At 41.5% G+C, this 22032-nt stretch overlaps 1 protein-coding gene and 1 pseudogene across 6 annotated transcripts in view; one reads left to right on the top strand and one right to left on the bottom strand.

Annotated features, from left to right (window-relative positions):
• The window catches only part of CCAR1 (cell division cycle and apoptosis regulator 1), a 54778-nt gene that overhangs the window by 31585 nt on the left and 1161 nt on the right, over nucleotides 1-22032 (top strand). For all 6 annotated transcript variants that reach the window (XM_066242048.1, XM_066242050.1, XM_066242049.1 and 3 more), the window contains 8 exons: nucleotides 3270-3461; nucleotides 6477-6716; nucleotides 7211-7322; nucleotides 17453-17535; nucleotides 18216-18362; nucleotides 19654-19774; nucleotides 19856-20041; nucleotides 21159-21364. In XM_066242048.1, the coding sequence (XP_066098145.1) occupies nucleotides 3270-3461; nucleotides 6477-6716; nucleotides 7211-7322; nucleotides 17453-17535; nucleotides 18216-18362; nucleotides 19654-19774; nucleotides 19856-20041; nucleotides 21159-21364 (1287 nt within the window). The remainder of the gene's footprint in view (nucleotides 1-3269; nucleotides 3462-6476; nucleotides 6717-7210; nucleotides 7323-17452; nucleotides 17536-18215; nucleotides 18363-19653; nucleotides 19775-19855; nucleotides 20042-21158; nucleotides 21365-22032) is intronic.
• LOC136313169 (large ribosomal subunit protein eL15-like) lies at nucleotides 8560-11751 on the bottom strand (annotated as a pseudogene).

Here is a 22032-nt window from a genome sequence, read left to right on the forward strand (position 1 = left end):
TCTCCCCTACTTTCATTTAAGTTAAAAATAAAAAATAAAAAAAATAGTAAATTAGTAGGTTTTAATTTGTTTTTTGTTTTTTAAAGCGAAGGAGAAAGAGGCCTATCAATAGGAAGGGAGAGATGAGAAGCATCAACTTATAGTTGTGACACCTCAGTTGTTCATTGATTGCTTTTTTAATATGTGCTTTTACAAAGGGTCTCCAGCTGAGCCAGTTTCCCCTTGCTTAAGCTAGCGACCTTGGGCTCAAGCCAGTAACCATGGGGTCATGTCTGCGATCCCATGCTCAAGCCACCAACCCTGCACTCAAGCTAGTGAGCCCTTGCTCACACCTGATGAGCCCGCGCTCAAGCCGGTGACCTTGGGGTTTCAAGCCTGGATCCTCAGCGTCCCAGGCCAATGCTCTAACCACTGTGTCACTGCCTGGTCAGGCTATCACTTATTTTCAATTTATTCATTGATTTTAGAGACAGAGGATAGGTAGTAGAGAGAGAGAGAGAAGCATTCCTTTATTATTCCACTTAGTTATATGTACATTCATTGGTCACTTCTTAGGTGTGCCCTGACCAGGGATGGAACCTTCAACCTTGTGTTTTGTGCTGATGCTCTAACTGACTGAGCTACCTGGCCAGGTCCTCTTGTCACCTTTTATCTGGATCTTCCGTGTCTCTGTTGTCCCTATCTTCACTGTTGATTCTCCCAGAAGTTTCTCCTCAGTGTGTGGCCCTATGCTAGAAAGATGTCCTGCTAAATCATCTTTGCAAGTTTGTAGGGCTAGAATGTTCTAGACTCTTTCTGATCTTAACACGGACCCCATATATTCAGTGTTGTTGGAGATAAAACCTTGCTTAGTTTAAGCTGCTTTAAAAAAAAATTATTGACTTTATATTTTATTTATTTTATTGATTTTAGAGAGAGAGGAAGGGAAAGAGGGAATGATAGAGGGAGGAATATTAAACTGTTCTGTATGTGCCCTGACCAGGGATCGAACCAGCAATCTGTGTGCTTTGGGACAAAGCTCTAAGCAACTGAGCCATCCACCAGGTCTTAGTTTATTGATTTTAGAGTGAGAGAGAAAGGAAGGGAGAGGTGAGGATAGATAGAAGGTGAGAAGCATCAACTCATAGTTGCTTCACTTTACTTGTTTATTAGTTTCTTATATGTGCCTTGACTGAGGGTGTAGGTGAAATCAAGCCGGTGACCTTGGGATTATGTTGATGATCCCGCACTTAAGCCAGCAATCCTGCACTTAAGCTGCAGAACCCACGTTCAAGTCAGCGACCACAGTGATTTGAACTGGGGACTTCAGTGTTCTGGGTTTTTGCTCTATCCATACTGTGCTACCACCAGGCAGCCTCAGTTGCTGTTCCCTTTTTTTGAAGGTCATGTTTGTTTGTTTTTATATTTTTTAAAAATTCATTTTAGAGAGAAGCGAGAGAGAGGGATACGGAGAGAGAGAGAAGAGGGGAGGAGGAAGCATCAACTCCCATATGTGCCTTTACCAGGCAGGCCCAGGGTTTCAAACTGGTGACCTCAGTGTTTCCAGGTTGACTCCCTATCTACTGCACCACCACAGGTCAAGCTCAGCTGCTGTTCTTTTTTTTTTTTGTATTTTTCTGAAGCTGGAAACGGGGAGAGACAGTCAGACAGACTCCTGCATGTGCCCGACCGGAAGCCACCCAGCACACCCACCAGGGGGCGATGTTCTGCCCCTCCGGGGCGTCGCTCTGTTGCGACCAGAGCCACTCTAGCGCCTGGGGCAGAGGCCAAGGAGCCATCCCCAGCGCCCAGGCCATCTTTGCTCCAGTGGAGCCTCGGCTGCGGGAGGGGAAGAGAGAGACAGAGAGGAAGGAGAGGGCGAGGGGTAGAGAAGCAGATGGGCGCTTCTCCTGTGTGCTCTGGCCGGAAATCGAACCCGGGACTTCTCCGCCAGGCTGACGCTCTACCACTGAGCCAACCAGCCAGGGCCTCAGCTGCTGTTCTTAATTGACATGCTGTGCTTTCCAGTGAATACCTATTGACTAATTTTTTTTCCTGTTGGCTTTTTTGTGGTTTTTCTGTTCTTAGATCCATTGGACAACTCCATTCCTTCTTCCTGCTTTCCACCCACATAGTCCCTAGTCATAGATCTTTTGGATCTTGTGACTTTCCCCCACTCACTTGTACATTGGGGTGTGTGGAGATACTTTGTTACTTTGTTTTGTTGTGAATGTGCATGGATTTTGGCTTTGATATCTAGATCACTCTGTCTCTTTAATATGGAGATTCAGGAAGTCCCAGAAACTATGCTACCACCAGTGTTTTGCCAGAATCCCCTAATATATATAGCATTGATATAGGTATTTTTCCCCTCTTTTTTCATAACTCTCTTTTTTAAATTATTTTTTTTGGCAGAGAGAGTGTCAGATAGGGACCGATAGACAGAAAGAGAGAGAGATGAGAAGCATCAGTTCTTCATTGTAGCTTCTTAGTTGTTCATTGATTGCTTTCTCCTATGTGCCTTGACTGAGGGGCTACAGCAGAGTGAGTGACCCCTTGTTTAAGCCAGAGACCTTGGGCTCAAGCCAGCGACCTTTGGACTCAAGCCAGTGACCATGGGGTCATGTTTATGAGCCCACGCTCAAGCCAGCAACCCCAAGCTCAAACTGATGAGCCAGCGACCTTGGGATTTCGAACCTGGGTCTTCCACGTCCCAGTCTGATGCTCTATCCACTGTGCCATCACCTGTTCAGGCTCCCTTTTTTTTAAAGGAAGTTTCTTATGTTGGGAAATTCAAAGAAAGAATTAGGAACCATACAAATGGCTGTCTGTAGTAAATTTGAATTTTTCTTTCTCCTCAAACCCTTATTGTTTGTATAGTCATCATAATCAGGGCATTTTTTTTCATGTGATATACATTTGATTACAGTTGACCCTTGAACAACTCTTGGCCTGAGGACAACCTCTTCTCAGTCAAAAATCTGTGTACAACTTTTGATTCCCCAAGAACTCATTACCCTTGATACCTGTGGGGGATTAGTTCCAGGAACCACTGTAGATACCAAAATCAGTGGGTACCCAACTCTCCTAAATAAAATGTTTAGATCAATGCATACTGTATTGACCCTCCACACCTGCAGATTCCCAGCCATGGATCAGAAACTTTACAGGTATTTATTGAAAAAGATTTATATATGAGTGGACCTGTGCAGTTCAAACCATGTTGTTCAAAGGTCAACTCTATATAGTGTACATGAAAGTAAACTATACTTAAAATTTCAAATACATAGGAAGAAGAAAGAAAACGTCAGGAGGAAATGGAACGTCAGCGCCGGGAAAGAAGATATATTTTGCCTGATGAACCAGCCATTATTGTACATCCAAATTGGGCTGCGAAGAGTGGCAAGTTTGATTGTAGCATCATGTCTTTGAGCGTATTATTGGACTACAGATTAGAAGATAATAAAGAACATTCGTTTGAGGTACTGTCTTAAGTTTGAATTGGGATCCAAATAAGGGCCACACAATTGGGTGATGTATCTCTTAAATATTGAGGCCCCTTTTTTGCTGCTTTTTGGGGATTTTTTTCCCTTGCAATTTATTGTTGGGGGGGGTGACATGATTTTTTTACAGAGCCACTTTTGCTGCTTGTAGTCCTATAGTATGGTTTAAGTGTTCCTCTGGCCTTTGTATTTTCCTATAAATTGATAATTGGATCTTAAGTCTCAGGTATAGTTTCAGCTATTTTTTTTCCTAAGACTACTTCATAGATGACAGTATGTTCTTTCACCAGGATATCAGGAGATAACGTGATACATAATGTCTAATTGCCTCTTTTGGAAATGAGGTAGTGCTTTATTATTACTCTAGAATTAACATATAAAGTACTGGAATTGAAAATTTAACTTGTGATTAAGGTGTAAGATAAAATAATGTTCATCTTTTCAACATGAATCTATTTTTCTTTTTTTAGTGAGAGAGGAAGACAGAGACAGGAAGGGAGAGAGATGAGAAGCATCAATTTTGTTGCAGCACCTTATCGGTTCATTGATTACTTTCTAATATGTGCCTTCACTGGGGGCTGCAGCCAAGTTAGTGATCCTTTGCTTAGGCCAGCGACCATGGGGTCAGGTTTGTGATCCCACTCAAGCCAGCAACCCCATGCTCAAGCTGGTGAGGCTTTTCTCAAGCTGCACATGAGCCCATGCTCAAGCCAGTGACCTTGGTGTTTTAAACCTGGGTCCTCATTGTCCCAGGTCGATGCTTTGTCTACTGTGCCACCACCTGGTTGGGCTAAATTTGTTTATACCATTATTTTAGAGCAGCTTTACAACATACAGTTTATGTCATTTTTCAGAACAATTGAAAACATGTATTTCCAATTAAATGATTGCTTCATCCTTTGAATAACAATATAAAGTATCCCAAAATACTAATTTTATAATAGCCTGTACAAAATTATTATTGTGCTAAGTTATTTATCTTACAAACATATCTCACAATGTTTTAGTTTATAAGTTATATTGGAAAAGTCAGTCATACTTATTTACCTCAAGATGTAGGTCATTGTAACCCAAATGATAAGATGAATATTTGCAAACCCATAATAGAGTGTTAACTGAGGCAGTTAGAAAACACAAAATGTATGTATATTCTTGATATAAAATGTTATAGCTATAAAAATAGTTACAAACTTTTGATACCCTAATAATTCCAGTAAGTCAGTATTCTCAAACATTGTGTACTATATATTTTATTTTTTATCACCAGTTGCCATCAATGTAGCTCATAGTAGTATCTATCATGTAGTTGTCATTCAAGAAATTAGGAAAAAGTCTATGGTGCCCCATGACCTCTTGCTCAAGCCAGTGACCTTTGGACTTGAACCAGTGTCCTTAGAGTCATACATATGATCCTATGCTTAAGCTGGTGAGCCTTTGCTCAAGCTAGTAAGCACATGTTTGAGCCAGTGACCCTAGACTTTGAACCTAGGTCCTCAGGGTCTCAGGCCAATGCTCTAGCCACTGCGCCACCACCTGATCAGGCTAATTATTGCTTTTTATTTTTAGGTAATTGAAAACTCTTAAGGAGATGTGCTTCTTGCTATTTACTTACCTAAAGTATGATTTTCTTTTTAGTTTACATTAATGATGAGAGCATTTAATGGTTAAGAGAAAGTGGGGTTTTCAACATCTTTAATGGTTATTTTACTGATAATATAGTTTTTTTAAATTTAAAATGTGTAAAGACTGAGCATTATTTAAAGGAAATAGATTGTAAGAGCAATTATAATTTGAGTACATTGTATTATCTTTTATAATCAGGAAACAGTCTGATTATACTGAACAGATAGATTGACCAAGATTACACATTTAACATTTCAAATTACTCCGTTGAAGGCAGTTAATCTTAGCAATATTTACATTGGAAATTTAGCATATAATTTTAATGTGTTAAAAAGTATGTTATAGTATGTTTAAACGTCATTATGCATGGAAGCTCAAATAGTGATAATGCATACTTCCTACTCAACATTTTGCATTGGTTTCCCCTGCCTGAGATGCTCTTCTACTATCTATATGTGGCACTACCCTACCACCGCCTTCAAGTCACATTTAAAAATGTCAGATGATTAGAGAGGCCTTTTTTGATTATAGTCTTGTTATTCTAGTTTCATCCTTCTCTTTTTCTTATTAAATTGAGGCTGATTTGATTATTTTGTACTTTTCTCCATTATACTGTTAGTGCATATGTGCTGGTATTTTTTTTTTTTTACAGAGAGATAGGGACAGACAGGAACGGAGAGAGATGAGAAGCATCAATCATCAGTTTCTCGTTGCGCATTGCGACTTCTTAGTTGTTCATTGATTGCTTTCTCACATGTGCCTTGACCACAGGCCTTCAGCAGACCGAGTAACCCCCTGCTGGAGCCAGCGACCTTGGGTCTAAGCTGGTGAGCTCTTTGCTCAAGCCAGATGAGCCCATGCTCAAGCTGGTGACCTGGGGGTCTCGAACCTGGGTCCTTCCGCATCCCAGTCCAACACTCTATCCACTGCGCCACCGCCTGGTCAGGCTGTGCTGGTATTCTTATCCGCTTTCTTCATGCTATATCGCCATTGCCTGGAACAGTCCCTGGTAGACAGTAGGCATTTCAGAAAGACTTGTTGAATAAATGAATAAAGTACATTTATCATAGAGAGTAATTGTTTAAGGTAGTAGAAATCCTTTACTCATTTTTTGTAGTATGGTTTTTATTTTATAATATCTGACCAAAAGGATATTCAACGTAGTATTTGTGTCTGCAGAAGGGTTTTGAGGAGCTTGAGGCTTCTTGGCATCAATGATGATTACTGTTGTCAGTGCACATTAATTGTTAGATATTACAAGTTATTTGATAAATTACTGACTGTGCTGGAGTTTTTTCAATATTTCTATTAACGTTATCTGGGTTACTGTTGGTATCCTTTTTTTATACATTTGGTATCCTTTTTTTATAGGTTTCATTATTTGCAGAACTTTTCAATGAAATGCTTCAAAGAGATTTTGGTGTCAGAATATACAAATCATTACTATCTCTTCCCGAGAAAGAGGACAAAAAAGAAAAGGAAAAGAAAAGCAAAAAAGATGAGAGAAAAGATAAAAAAGAAGAAAGAGATGATGAAATTGATGAGCCAAAACCCAAGCTGAGGAAATCAGGCGATGATAAAGAGAAAAAAGAAGATAGAGATGAAAGGAAGGTCCGTAATCATTTCCATGACCAGCAACCCGATGTAGAAGTTTTCAGTTAGTCTTCTAGAGTGTAACAAATGATGATGAATTCCATCAGAATAGTGAAACATAAAGGCGAAACTAAAAGGTTTTAGTGTATTAGAAATTTAAGTCTTTGAATTAAGCCTATATAAACATCTTTAACTAGTTTTTATAGTAATTCTTTTTGTTTCAGCTGCACAGGATAGAGGTTTGATTATATTGTGAGCGGCAGTTTATTTTTTTGTTGTTGTTGTTTTTTTTGTTTATTGATTTCAGTGAGAGAGGAAGGAGGGGGGAGAGAGAGAGACACTGGAACATCAAGCTGTTCCTGTATGTGCCTTGACTGGGGATTGATCCGACGACTGTGCTTCAAGATGATGCTCTAACCAACCGAGCTATTCAGTCAGGGCGGCAGTTTATTCTTAAGTCAGTGTTTGTTAAGGTGTCTTGCTTATTCATTTTAAGTTATTTTAAATTATAGAAAGAAGATAAAAGAAAAGATGATTCTAAAGATGAAGATGAAACTGAAGAAGATAATAATCAAGATGAGTATGATCCAATGGAAGCAGAAGAAGCTGAGGATGAAGAAGATGGTTTGATTCAAATTTATTTATTTATTCTTAGGATAAAAAATAATTTTTCTGTTTAGTGACTTTATCATTGAAAACTATAAAGTTAATATGTTTTTATTTTTTGAATAGAAACACTTTTTTTTAACGAGAGAGACAGAGAGGGACAGATAGGGACATACAGACAGGAAGGAAGGGAGATGAGAAGCATCAATTCTTTGTTGTGGCGCCTTAGTTGTTCATTGATTGCTTTCTCATATGTGTTTTGACTGGAGTGCTCCTGGCGAGCCAGTAACCCCTAGTTCAAGCCAGTGAACCTTGGGCTTAGATCAGCAACCATGGAGTCCTGTCTGTAATCTCATGCTCAAGCCTGCAACTTTGGGATTTCAAATCTGAGTCCTCTGCATCCCAGGCTGACACTCTATCCAATGCACTACTGCCTGGTCAGGCAAAACACTATTCTTTAGTGAAAAATCTGTTTAAGTATTATAAGTATCTGTTAAGTATTATTTTTAGGTGAGAGAATTAAGTTTTTTTTTGTTTGTTTTTTTTTTAGTTTTTTTTTTTTTTGTATTTCTCTGAAGCTAGAAACGGGGAGAGACAGTCAGACAGACTCCCGCATGTGCCTGACCGGGATCCACCGGCACGCCCACCAGGGGGCGACGCTCTGCCCACCAGGGGGCGATGCTCTGCCCCTCCAGGGGGTCGTTCTGCCGCGACCAGAGCCACTCTAGTGCCTGGGGCAGAGGCCAAGGAGCCATCCCCAGCGACCGGACCATCTTTGCTCCAATGGAGCCTTGGCTGCGGGAGGGGAAGAGAGAGACAGAGAGGAAGGAGGGGTTGGGGGCGGAGAAGCAAATGGGCACCTCTCCTATGTGCCCTGGCCAGGAATCGAACCCGGGTCCCCCGCACTCCAGGCCGACGCTCTACCGCTGAGCCAACCGGCCAGGGCCAATTAAGATATTTTTGATTATCAAGTTATACTACTCAACTTGAGGAAAGAAATTTTCCTGAGCACGCTTAAACTGAGTTATAAAACATGTAATAGGTTCTTTCATTTCATAGAATATATTCTTTAGAAACTGAATTTAGTATTTTATAAAGACTATTATATGTATAAAATATGCATATAACATAGGTAGAGTTCAGACTAATAGTAAACACCTGTGTTAGTATCTATCACCTAAGCTTTTTTTTTTTTAATCTAAATTGTTTATTTGGTAAGCATTTTACAAACATTATATGAGTGGTAACAGTGGAGCTAGATAATATTGTGCCTTCTCTGAGCCGCACAGCAGGGACCGCCAGCACTGTGATGAGACTTGCTCTTGAGGCCTACAGACATCAGCCCTCGCGTCTCCCTGTGCTTGCGGACTCGCATAGTGATCCATCGGGGGTCAGCATTCCCTCTGATGGCTTACGGAATGATCAGTGAGGATAACCTCAAAGAATCTGTACGCTGAATCCTCACCACCCAGTGGGAATTCAGGACTCTCAGAGCCCCACAGTGACATCAGCCTGCTACTCGGCATTAGACTGAGGGACTCCAGCAAACATAGCTGGTTAACCCACAAGGGACAGACTGGCTGTAGGTCGCACCCTAAGGAACTGGGTGTTGGCAGCCACCACCGCACACACAAATCTCATACATGATATAACCTTGCTTGGCCTGTATCCCAGCCTGTGTGCTTCACTGGGCCAAGTTTGGTTGGGCGACTGTGGAGCGCAGAGAGTTGGCGGAACTGCCAGCAGCGCACCCTGAGGAGAAAGCACATCACATCAGAGCGCTTCTTCCTCCATAGCTCCTGGGTGTCCTAATTAGCAGCTTACCTGATGGCTGCGGATGGACCGAAAGATACCACCCAAGTTTGTTGTTGTTGTTTTAGCGAGCAAGAGACAGGTATAGACAGACAAGAAGGGGGAAATATGAGGAGCATCAACTGGTAGTTGCAGCACCTTAAATTGTTCATTGATTGCTTTCTCATATGTGCCTTGACTAGGAACTTTAATTTTTTTTTTCTTTTTTTTTTTTTTTTTATTCATTTTTAGAGAGGAGAGAGAGAGAGGAGAGAGAGAGAGAGAAAGAGAGAGAGAGAGAAGGGGGGAGGAGCTGGAAGCATCAACTCCCATATGTGCCTTGACCAGGCAAGCCCAGGGTTTCGAACCGGCGACCTCAGTATTTCCAGGTTGACGCTTTATCCACTGCGCTACCACAGGTTAGGCTTGACTAGGAACTTTAGATGAGCCAGTGACCCTTTGCTAAAACCAGCGACCATGGGGTCATGCCTGTGATCCCACATTCAAACTGATGACCTCTGGGTTTCAAACCTGGGTCCTCAGAGTCACAGGTTGATGCTCTATTCACTTTGCCACCACTTGGTCAGGCCGTCCAAGTTTTTTTTTTTTTTCTTTCTTTTCATTTTTAGAGAGGGAGAGAGAGAGACAGAGAGAGAGAAGGGGGGAGGAGCAGGAAGCATCAACTCCCATACGTACCTTGACCAAGCAAGCCCAGGGTTTCGATCCGGTGACCTCAGCATTTCCAGGTCGACGCTTTATCCACTGCGCCACCACAGGTCAGGCGTCCAAGTTTTAAATCATAGATTTACCAACGGAAATGATACTCAGAATACTTTACAATAGATCAGTGGTATTCAGCCTGGTCCCTACCGCCCAGTAGTGGGCGTTCCAGCTTTCGTGGTGGGCAGTAGCGGAGCAACCAAAGTATAAATAAAAAGATAGATTTAACTATAGTAAGTTGTTTACAAAGATTTATTCTGCCAAACTTAGCAAAAATCTGACATAATGTACTTGGTAAGTAATTATTATTATATGCTTTAACTTGCTGTAACTCTGCTTTATAAATTTTACAAAGTAAAGTTACTTCCTTACTTTATAAATCACCATTACTGTGGAACCAGTGGGCGGTTAGAAAATTTTACTACTAACAGATACAAAAGTGGGCAGTAGATATAAAAAGGTTGACTACCCCTGCAATAGATTATCTAATCAGTCATAGATATCAGCCATAAAGTTTTACTGAATGCTTCTCAAAGTTCTGGATTTTATATAACAGTTTGAGATTGCCAGTACACACCACAAAACACACATTTGAAGTATACAATTTAATTTTAGTAACTATATAATTGTGAAACCATCACCACAGTCAAGCTTTATATTTGTGTCTTTTTTGTTTTGTTTTTTATTTATTTTTGTATTTTTCTGAACTGAGAAGTAGGGAGGCAGAGAGACAGACTCCCGCATGTGCCTGACCAGGATCCACCTGGCATGCCCACCAGGGGACGATGTTCTGCCCATCTGAGGCGATGCTCTGTTGCAACCAGAGCCATTCTAGTACCTGAAGCAGAGGCCATGGAACTGTCCTCAGCGCCCGGGCCAGCTTTGCTCCAATGGAGCCTTGGCTGTGGGAGGGGAAGAGAGAGAAAGAGAAAGGAAAGCAGGAAGGGTGGATAAGCAGATGGGCACTTCTGTGTGCCCTGGCCAGGAATCAAACCCAGGACTTCCACAGGCAGGACCGAAGCTCTACCACTGAGTGAACCAGCCTAACCGCATATTTTCTTTTTTTTAACAAAAGCTTTATTGAGATAATTTACATACCATACAAATGCAGCCCCCCCCCTTTTTTTGTAATTTTCTGAAGTGAGAAGCTGGGGGAGGCAGGCAGACAGTATCCCTCATGCACCTCACCAGGATCCACCCGGCATGCCCACCAGAGGGCGATGTTTGTCCCATCTGGGGTGTTGCTCTGCTGTAATTGGAACCATCCTAGCACCTGAGGCAGAGGCCACAGAGCCATCCTCAGCGCCTGGGCCAACTTTGCTCCAGTGGAGCCTTGGCTGCGGGAGGGGAAGAGAGAGACAGAGAGGAAGTACAGGGGGGGAGGGGTGGAGAAGCAGATGGGCGCTTCTCCTGTGTGCCCTGGCCGGGAATCGAACCCAGGACTCCTGCACACCAGGCCAACGCTCTACCACTGAGCAAACCGGCCAGGGATATAACATTTTTATTACCTCTGAAAGAAGCCTCCTACTCATTAATAGTCTCATTTCCCCACAACCTTTTCAGCCCTAGGCTTTCTGTAGCTTTCATTCTGGACTTTAAATATAAAAAGAACCATATAATATGTGATTTTTTTTTTTGGTTACTGGCTTCAATTTATTTATCATAATGTTATCAAGGTTCATGTATGTTTTAAGCACAGGGTTCGGGAACCTATGGCTCGCGAGCCAGATGTGACTCTTGTGATGGCTGTATCTGGCTCACAGACATATCTTTAATTAAAAAAATAATAACGTTAAAAATATAAAACATTGTCATGTATTACAATCCATTCATTTCCTACCACTCATGTTCATGGTTGCGGGTGGCTGGAGCCAGTCACAGCTGTTCTCCGGAACAACAAATTTTTATTGGATAATGCATAACGTACATGTGTCATTGTAGGCTCTCACGGAATTACATTTTAAAATATGTGGCGTTCATGGCTCTCTCAGCCAAAAAGTTTCCCGACCCCTGTTTTAGCATGTATATTCTCTTTAATACGAAGTTTTCTCTATATTGTTACTGTTCAAATACAATTTCTTACCTAAAGCAGTCTTTCCCAGAGTGTCTAGATATTAGCAGATATTAAGCTTAAAAAAACATTGGAATCAAATAAATTTGGAAGACCTGTGTTAAGCAAAGGACTGCTTGTTTTACCACAATTTCTTGTTTTTAAATTTATGGATTGATTTTAGAGGAGGAAGGGAGGAAAGAGTAAAAGAAAGAGGAAAGCATTGATTTTTTTGTTCCACTTAGTTGTGCATTCATTGGTTGCTTGCCATAGGTGCCCTGACCAGAGAGTAAACCCACAGCCTTGGTGTTTCAGGAGAGACAACTGTCTGAGTTAACTGGCCATGGCCACCACAGAATTTCTTAGCTCTTATGTATGTTGTGGATGTCCAGGAAAGAAATGTAGTGTGAAATACTTATGAATATATATTCTTTTTCTTTATGGTTTCTATTGATTTTAATTTGTTGTGTTTATATAGTTACAAGTGTACCCCCAAATATATCTTCCTCCCCCGTGTTTTCCTGATACCCCCTTTGAATGTATATTCGTTATAGCATCTCAAGGACTATTTAACTAATAGTGTTTACTATATCTCATGATATATCTTACCGACAAACCATTGTTACTCTACTCTTTTTGATGGAGAGCCATTTGAGAAAGCCAAGAAGCTTCTAGGACCAATTTTTTTTTTAATTTTTTCACTTTTAAGTTCAATTTTTTAAAAAATTTTTAGAGATGAGAGAGAGAGAGAAAGAGAAAGGGGGGAGGAGCAGGAAGCATCAACTCCCATATGTGCCTTGACCAGGCAAACTCAGGGTTTTGAACTGATGACCTCAGGGTTCTAGGACGACGCTTTATCTACTGCACCACCACTGGTCAAGAACCAAATTTCTTATTTAAATTTTCCAACAGATCATTAAATAACTGCAAAATAGCTCTTTAATATTTGCATATAGTTCATAAAAGGATGATGTATTAGTTTACTAGGGCTACTGTAAAAAACACCTCCGACTGGGTGGCTTAAACAATAGAAATTTATTGTGTCACTTCTGTTGGATAAAAGTCTAAGATCAGGCTGTGGCCAGGTGGATCAGTTGGTTAATGTGTCATCCTAATATACTAAGGTTGTGGGTTCATTTCCCAGTCAAATTGATATTTCTTTCTCTCAAAAAAATTTTTAAAAAAGTCTGAGATCAAAGAGTCACTACGGTTGGTTCCTTCTGAGGGCTGTCAGGGATAAAATCTGTTGTTCCAGGAAGTTCTTGGGTTGTAGGTGAACATCTTTTCCTTATGTCTTCACAGCATCTTCTGTCTGTACATGTCTGTGTCCAAATTTTCCCTTTCTGTAAAGACACCAGTCATTGGGTTAGAGCTCATTCTGACTTCCCCTTTTTTTTTTATTTTTGGTATTTTTCTGAAGCTGGAAATGGGGAGGGACAGTCAGACAGACTCCCCAACCAGGATCCACCCGGAACGCCCACCAGGGGGCAACGCTCCGCCCACCAGGGGGCAACGCCCACCAGGGGGCAATGCTCTGCCCACCAGGGGGTGATGCTCTGCCCTTCCGGGGCGTAGCTCTGTTGAGACCAGAGCCACTCTAGCACTTGAGGCAGAGGCCAAGGAGCCATCCCCAGCGCCCGGGCCATCTTTGCTCCAATGGAGCCTTGCTGCGGGAGGGGAAGAGAGAGACAGAGAGGAAGGAGAGGGGGAGGGGTGGAGAAGCAGATGGGCGTCTCTCCTGTGTGCCCTGGCCGGGAATCGAACCCGGGACTTCTGCACGCCAGGCCAACGCTCTACCACTGAGCCAACCGGCCAGGGCCCTGACTTTCTTTTAACTTGGTTACTTGTTGTAAACCGTTTCTCCAAGTGAGGCAACATTCTGAGAGTACTCAGGATTAGGACGTTAACATAAGAATTTTAGCCTGACCAGGCAGTGGCACAGTGGATAGAGTAGCAGACTGGGATGCTAAGGACCCAGGTTTGAAACCCCAAAATTGCCAGCTTGAGTAAGGGTTCACCAGCTTGAGCACAGGGTCCCTGGCTTAAGCATGGTATCAGACATTACCCCATGGTCGCTGGCTTGAAACCCAAGGTCGCTGACTTGAGCAAGGAGTCACTTGCTCTTCTGTAGCCCCCTAGTCAAGGCACTTATGAGAAAGCAGTAAAATGCAACTAAGTTCCGCAAGAAGAATTGATGCCTCTTACCTCTCTCCCTTCCTGTCTCTCTGTCCCTCTCTCTGCCTCTGTAAAAAAAACAACAGAAAACCCCATAAATTTTGGTAGCTACAATTCAAACCTCAGCAGATTGTTTCTAAGTATTAGTCCTATAACAGACTGTTAGTGATGGTTGACATGAGGGTGATGGCTGAGAACTGGGTAGCTTACAGATATATGATTACTTTTTGCCAGTTGCTTTCTGTGTTATTTTTTAAAGGGTATTTCTGATTATTTTCAGAAGCAGTCTATTTTTTAAATTTATTTTAGTCAGAGAAAGGGAGGAGAAAGAAAGAAATATTGTCTTGCTCCACTTAATTACACATTCATTGGCTTTCTGTATGAGCCCTGACTGGCTACCTTGGCATATTGGGACAATGCTCTAACCAACTGAGTTATCTGACCAGGGCTGAGTTTGTGTATTTTGAATTTAGCACAACTTGCTTTATATATATTGCTTTAGATATATATATTTATATATGTATATATTAATAACAAAAGATAATCTAATCTAGAAAATAAATTTTATATCATACCTTGTCTAAACCAGTCAAGTATACTTTTTACTTTATATCAAGAGAGACAGGAAGGGAGAGAGATGAGAAGCATCAGTTTGTAGTTGCTGCTCTTTTAGTTCATTGATTGCTTTTTCATATGTGCTTTGACTGGGGGGCTACAGCAGAGCAAGTGACCCCTTGCTCAAGTCAGTGACCTTTGGGCTCAAGCCGGCGACCTCAGGGTTTTGAATCTGGGTCCTCAGCATCCCAGGTTGATGCTCTGTCTACTTCACCACAACCTGGTCAGGCTCAAGTATACTTTTTGATATTTAAATTTTTTTTTTTTTTTTTGTATTTTTTTTTTCTGAAGCTGGAAACAGGGAGAGACAGTCAGACAGACTCCCGCATGCGCCCGACCGGGATCCGCCCGACCGGGATCCACCCGGCACGCCCACCAGGGGGCGATACTCTGCCCCTTCAGGGCGTCGCTCTGCCGCCACCAGAGCCACTCTAGCGCCTGGGGCAGAGGCCAAGGAGCCATCCCCAGCGCCCGGGCCATCTTTGCTCCAATGGAGCCTTGGCTGCGGGAGGGGAAGAGAGAGACAGAGAGGAAGGAGGGGGGGTGTGGAGAAGCAAATGGGCGCTTCTCCTATGTGCCCTGGCCGGGAATCGAACCCGGGTCCCCCGCACGCCAGGCCGACGCTCTACCACTGAGCCAACCGGCCAGGGCCTTGATATTTAAATTTTATTAAGACTATTTACTAGAGTACAGAAGTCAAGTCATAATCTTCCACAGTTACAAATTGAAATTACTAGCTTTTTTTTTTTTTAAGAGGGAGAGGGACAGACAGACAGGAAGGGAAAGAGATGAGAAGCATCAGTATGTAGTTGTGGCATTTTTAGTTGTTCATTGATTGCTTTCTCATATGTGCCTTGCCCAGGGGACACTAGCTAAGCCAGTGACCCTTTGCTCAAGCCAATAATTTGGGCTTCTAAGCCTGCTACCTTTGGACTCAAGCCAGCAAATTTGGGGTCATGTCTATGGTCCCATGCTCAAGCAGGTGAGCCCACACTCAAGCTGGCAAACTTATTTTTTCAAACCTGGGTCCTCAGTGTCTTAGGCAACACTCTATGCACTGTGCCACCACCTGGTCAGTCTAGTACTTTTTTCTTTTTTTTAGAGACAGAGTCAGAGAGAGGGATAGATAGGGACAAACAGACAGGAACGGAGAGAGATGAGAAGCATCAATCATCAGTTTTTCATTGCGACACCTTAGTTCATTGATTGCTTTCTCATATGTGCCTTGACCGTGGGCCTTCAGCAGACCAAGTAACCCCTTGCTCAAACCAGCAACCTTGGGTCCAAGCTGGTGAGCTTTGCTCAAACCAGATGAGCCCGCACTCAAGCTGGCGACCTTGGGGTCTCAAACCTGGGTCCTCTGCATTCCAGTTTGATGCTCTATCCACTGTGCTACTGCCTGGTCAGGCTGGGGTTTTTTTTGTTTGTTTGTTTGTTTGTTTGTTTAAGAATAATTTATCCAAGTTTCCATCTTTTATCATGGAAACATGTTAGTATTAGTACATCTGGAACCTGGAACATCTGGGTATTAACACTGTCAGGCCTTAATTGTCTTAAGAACAATGCCTGAACTGTGGTGGCTCAGTGTGTGAAGCTTGACTCTGGAACGCTTGGGTCTCCAGTTCAAAACTGTTCTTTCCATGCCAAGGTGCATAAAATAAGCAAACCATTAACAGCTAAAGTGAAGCAACTATAAGGTGATACTTCTTGCCCCCCTTTCCTATAAAATCAATAAAATCTTTTTTAAAAAATCTCAATTTCTTGTGTGTAGTGTTACTTTGCAATAATTTATCTCTAGTCAGTTTTACTACATTGGCTGTTTTTCCTTTTATTATTTTCTTTTTTGAACTGTGTCATCCAGATATTTATAGAATTAAATTCTTCTGTTTGATTCTTTCTTCTAACTAGTCTTGGTAAAGTTCTTCCTCTTCTCATTCTTTATAATTGTTCCTTACAAAATCCAAACTTTGTATTTTTCTGAAGTTGGAAACGGGGAGGCAGTCAGACAGACTCCCGCATGCGCCTGACCGGGATCCACCTGGCACGCCCACCAGGGGGCGATGCTCTGCCCATCCGGGGTGTTGCTCTGTTGCAACCAGAGCCATTCTAGTGCCTGCGGCAGAGGCCACAGAGCCATCCTCAGCGCCCGGGCCAACTTTGCTCCAGTGGAGCCTCGGCTGCGGGAGGGGAAGAGAGAGACAGAGAGGAAGGAGAGGGGGAGGGGTGGAGAAGCAGTTGGATGCTTCTCCTGTATGCCCTGGCCAGGAATCGAACCCGGGACTCCTGCAAGCCAGGCCGATGCTCGACTACTGAGCCAACTGGCCAGGGTCCAAACTTTTTAATCATATATTTCTTTGCTAATGTATCTTTTTTTTAAATTGAATTTATTAGGGTGACTGGTTAATATAATTATAGGGTTCAGGGATACAGTTCCATAATGCATCACCTGTATATTGTGTGTTCCTCACCCCATTTACTAATGTGTGTTTTGGAAAATGATCAGTAACAGAAAAGTATTTTTAGGCTCTTTTTTTTTTTTTTTTTTTTTTTATTAAATTTAATGCAGTGACATTGATAAATCAGGGTACATACGTTGAGAGAAAATATCTCTAGATTATTTTGACATTTGATTGTGCTGTATACCCCTCCCGCAAAGTTAAATTGTCTTCTGTCACCTTCTAACTGGTTTTCTTTGTGCCCCTCCCCTCCCCTAACCCCTCTCTCCTTCTTCACCCCCTCCCTAGGCTCTCTTGTAGTTGAAAATATGTATTAATAAGTTCTGCTTTTGTATTTATAGATCGCGATGAGGAAGAAGTAAACAAACGAGATGACAAAAGAGATATCAACAGGTACTGCAAGGAGAGGCCCTCTAAAGACAAGGTACTATTGCTTGCTCTATTCTTTTCTTTTTATTTTTAGATGAGAGGAGGGGAGATAGTGAGGCAGGCTCCTGCATGTGCCCTGACCAGGATCCACCCAGCAACCCTGTCTATGACCAATGCTTGATCCAACCAGGCTATTTTTAGCATCTGAGTCTGATTCACTCGGACCAACCGAGCCATCCTCAGCGCCCAGTGCCAGACACTTTAACCAACAAGCTACTGGCTGCAGGAGGGAAAGAGGGAGAGAAGGGGAGAAGGAGGTGGGAAGAAGCAGATGGTCACTTCCTGTGTGCCCTGACTGGGAATTGAACAGGGCAATGCTCTATCCACTGAGCCACCGGCCAGTGCCATTTGCTCTATTCTTTATAATGTGATAATTCCATTTCTTACATAAACCAGATTTATTACTATATGTAACAGTTATAAAGTTTATTGGTCTTTATATATCTATATATAACCATTCAGAGCAAAATTGTGATATTTTGATATTTGTGGTTATGTCAGATAACCAGTATGTCTTAATCTTTTCTCCCATACACATAAACCAAATCAACTTATTTGAGCTTGGAGGCGGTAAAGGTCTTTACCAATTTTTTCTGTTACAGTATATGAACATAGTCTTAATTTCTCAGTTTTCTGGGGTAAAATTTTATACTATATGCTTTACATTTTCTTTAGGAAAAAGAGAAGACTCAGATGATCACAGTTAACAGGGATCTATTAATGGCATTTGTTTATTTTGATCAAAGCCATTGTGGTTATCTTCTTGAAAAGGATTTGGAAGAAATACTTTATACTCTTGGATTACACCTTTCTCGGGCTCAGGTATTCCTATGAATATTTAAAATGAAAAGCATTTTTAAGCAACTATCTTTAATCTTTTTGACTTTCTGAAATATAAAAGCAATACAATATATATGTATTAAATATAATAGTAGTACAGTCCAGGAGTCCTGAAATGTATAAAGTTAAAAGTCCCTCCCCTTCTAGTTTCCATCCCGTATGCATGAAATTATTCTATATGTTTTGATAGAAAATGTTTGTCTTTTTGTTTTTCTTTTTTTTTAAAAAAAAAAAAGAGAGAAAGACAGGGACAGATGGCAAGGGACAGAGATGAGAGCATCAGTTCTTTGTTGCGGCTCCTTAGTTGTTCATTGAGTGCTTTCTCTCATGTGCCTTGACCAGGGGGCTCCAGCTAAGCCAGTGACCTCTTGCTCAAGCCTGCGGCCTAGGAGCCAGTACCTTGGGATTTCAAACCTGGGTCCTCTGCGTCCCAGGCTGATGCTGTATCCACTGTGCCACCGCCTAGTCAGGCTGAAAACATTTTTCATTGAAAAATCTAGTGTATTCTGTGAAAATAGAAACCAACTTCATCCTTGTTATGACTGCTTAGTATTATGTGGTATAAAATGTACCTGATTGACCTAACTAATCCCAGGTGCTGGCTTTTTCCCATTTTTTTAGAATTGCTAATTATGCTGTAATAGATATCCTTATTATACAAACCTCTATAGTAAATGTGTTTGTATGTATACTTTGTGTTAGTGTTTCTATCAGTATTAGCCTTGTTTAAGAAGTTTTTCAGCCTGACCAGGCGGTGGTGCAGTGGATAGAGCATTGGACTGGGACGTGAAGGACCCAGTTCAAAACCTCAAGGTCGCCAGCTTGAGCATGGAATCATAGATATTACCTCATGGTCACTGGCTTGAGCCCAAAGGTCACTGGCTTGAAGCCCAAGGTTGCTAGCTTGAGCCTAAGGTTGCTAGCTTGAGCAAGGGGTCACTTGGTCTACTGTAGCTCCCACCCCGGTCAAGGCACATGAGAAAGCAAGCAATGAACTACTAAGGTGCTGCAACGAAGAATTGATGCTTCTCATCTCTTTCTTGTCTGTCTGTCCCTATCTCTGTCTGTCTCTAAAAAATTTTTTTCAAATAAGAATTGCGATTTTAGGTTTATAAGGAAAACAGTTCAAAGGTTAAATGCTCTAGTTGAGTGGGGGTAGATACCTGGGGAAACAGATGCCATTGATGTTCATTATATGTTAAAATTAGAACACAGTTTTTCTTCAGGGAAAGTCAAAAACTTATTTGCATCTTTTTATTTACTTGTATAACAGGTAAAGAAGCTTCTTAATAAAGTAGTACTCCGTGAATCTTGCTTTTACCGGAAATTGACAGATACCTCAAAAGATGAAGAAAACCACGAGGAGTCTGAAGCACTGCAGGAAGATATGCTAGGTTTGAGTATATCATTTTAAGATTGTGCTGTTACATAACTACTAATTCAATAAAAAATAAAATATTTTTTTTATATTATAGGAAATAGGTTGTTACTTCCAACACCCACAGTAAAACAAGAATCGAAGGATGTGGAAGAAAATGTTGGCCTTATTGTATACAATGGTGCAATGGTAGATGTCGGAAGCCTGCTGCAAAAATTGGAAAAGAGTGAAAAAGTGAGAGCTGAAGTAGAGCAGAAGCTGCAGTTACTAGAAGAAAAAACAGGTGAGGAACAGAATGGCATATGTCAGTTCTTCTACCAGCCTATTGGGATATATATTTGTGTGCATACATACATGCATGCATGTTTTAGTCTAGACCACATAATATAACTTTACTTTTTTTATTACTTTTATTGATTAAGAAAGAGAGAGAAAAGGAGGGAGAAAGAGAATCATTCATTTGTTCCACTTATTTATGCTTTCATTGGTTGCTTCCTGTATGTCCCCTGACTGGGGCTTGAACCTGCAACCTTAGTGTTTTGGGCTGAGGTGCTAACCAGCTAGGGTTTAACTTCACTTTGACCATTTCTGTTAAAGGTTAGAAATTGCTCAGCTTGGCCTGACCTGTGGTGGCACAGTGGACAAAGCTGGAATGCTGAGGTCACAGGTTCAGTACCCTCGGCTTGGCCAGTCAAGGCACATATGAAAAGCATATGCCTCCCGCTCTTTCCGGTCCCCTTTTTCTTTAAAAAAAGAAAAAGAAAAGAAATTGCTTATCTTTATAAAAATCTTATATCTTTATGTATATTCTTAGGTTTGTTTATTGTTTTGTTGCATCCTCTTAGTTTTGACCACTTTCTGTTACTTGATCTAGTCTAAACAATCATCTGCAAATGGAATCTGGGGTCTGACTGATGGTGGGGCAGTGGATAAAGCGTCGACCTGGAGCACTGAGGTCCCCGGTTCAAAACCCTGCGTTTGCCTGGTCAACGCACATATGGGAGTTGATGCTTCCTGCTTCTCCCCCCTTTCCCCCCTCTCTCTCTCTCTCTCTCTCTCTCTCTCTCTCTCCCTCCCTCCCCCTCTCCCTCTCCCTCTCCCTCTCCCTCTCCCTCTCCCTCTCCCTCTCCCTCTCCCTCTCCCTCTCCCTGTCCCTCTCCCTCTCCCTCTCCCTCTCCCTCTCCCTCTCCCTCTCCCTCTCCCTCTCCCTCTCCCTCTCCCTCTCCCTCCTCTCTAAAAAGTAAATAAATTTAAAATTTTTTAAATAAATAAATAAAATGGAACCTAAATTTAGAAGTAATACTTAGATAAAAGTTAAGTGAATATTGCAGTGTGCTTTGTACTATTGGAAGTGACATTTGTGGCCATTTTAAGGAATTATATGTGCTTCTTTTTAACAGATGAAGATGAAAAAACTATATTAAATTTGGAGAATTCCAACAAAAGCCTCTCTGGTGAACTTAGAGAAGTTAAAAAGGACCTTAGTCAATTACAAGAAAACTTAAAGACTTCAGAAAACATGAATTTGCAATTTGAAAACCAACTGAATAAGACAATCAGAAACTTATCCACAGTAATGGATGAAATACACATTGTTCTCAAAAAGGTTAGCAGTTTTGTACTTTCAACATTTTCATAATTTGTTTCAATTTTTAAATCTATCTGGAAATTTTAATATTATTAAGCTCTTAATGGTCTTTTAGGAGCAAATAATGATAGTGTTTTTTTGTCAGATTGTTCAAAAGCAATTCCCAAAATACTGTATTTTTCTAGAATTTAATTGGGAGGTCACAAGGTTTATGTACAGATTTCTTAAAGCAATTTTTTTTTAACAGAAACAGAGACAGAGAGAAGGATAGACAGGGACAGACAGACAAGAACGGAGAGATAAGAAGCATCAATCATTAGTTTTTCGTTGCACATTGCAATACCTTAGTTATTCATTGATTGCTTTCTCATATGTGCCTTGACCGCGGGCCTTCAGCAGACCGAGTAACCCCTTGCTTGAGCCAGCGACTTTGAGTCCAAGCTGGTGAGCTTTGCTCAAGCCAGATGAGCCCGTGCTCAAGCTGGCAAGCTCAGGGTGTCGAACCTGGGTCCTTCCGCATCCCAGTTCGACATTCTATCCACTGCGCCACCACCTGGTCAGGCTAAAGCCATTTTCTGTTGAGCAGAGTTGAGAAATTCTTTGGCACTATCAAAATTAATATACTCATATTCTTTGTTATTAAAAAAAATCTAGTACATCAATGCCATTGTAAACTAATCTCAATA

Source organism: Saccopteryx bilineata, chromosome 9 (genome assembly GCF_036850765.1).
Source record: "Saccopteryx bilineata isolate mSacBil1 chromosome 9, mSacBil1_pri_phased_curated, whole genome shotgun sequence".
Classification (NCBI taxonomy): Eukaryota; Metazoa; Chordata; class Mammalia; order Chiroptera; family Emballonuridae; genus Saccopteryx; species Saccopteryx bilineata.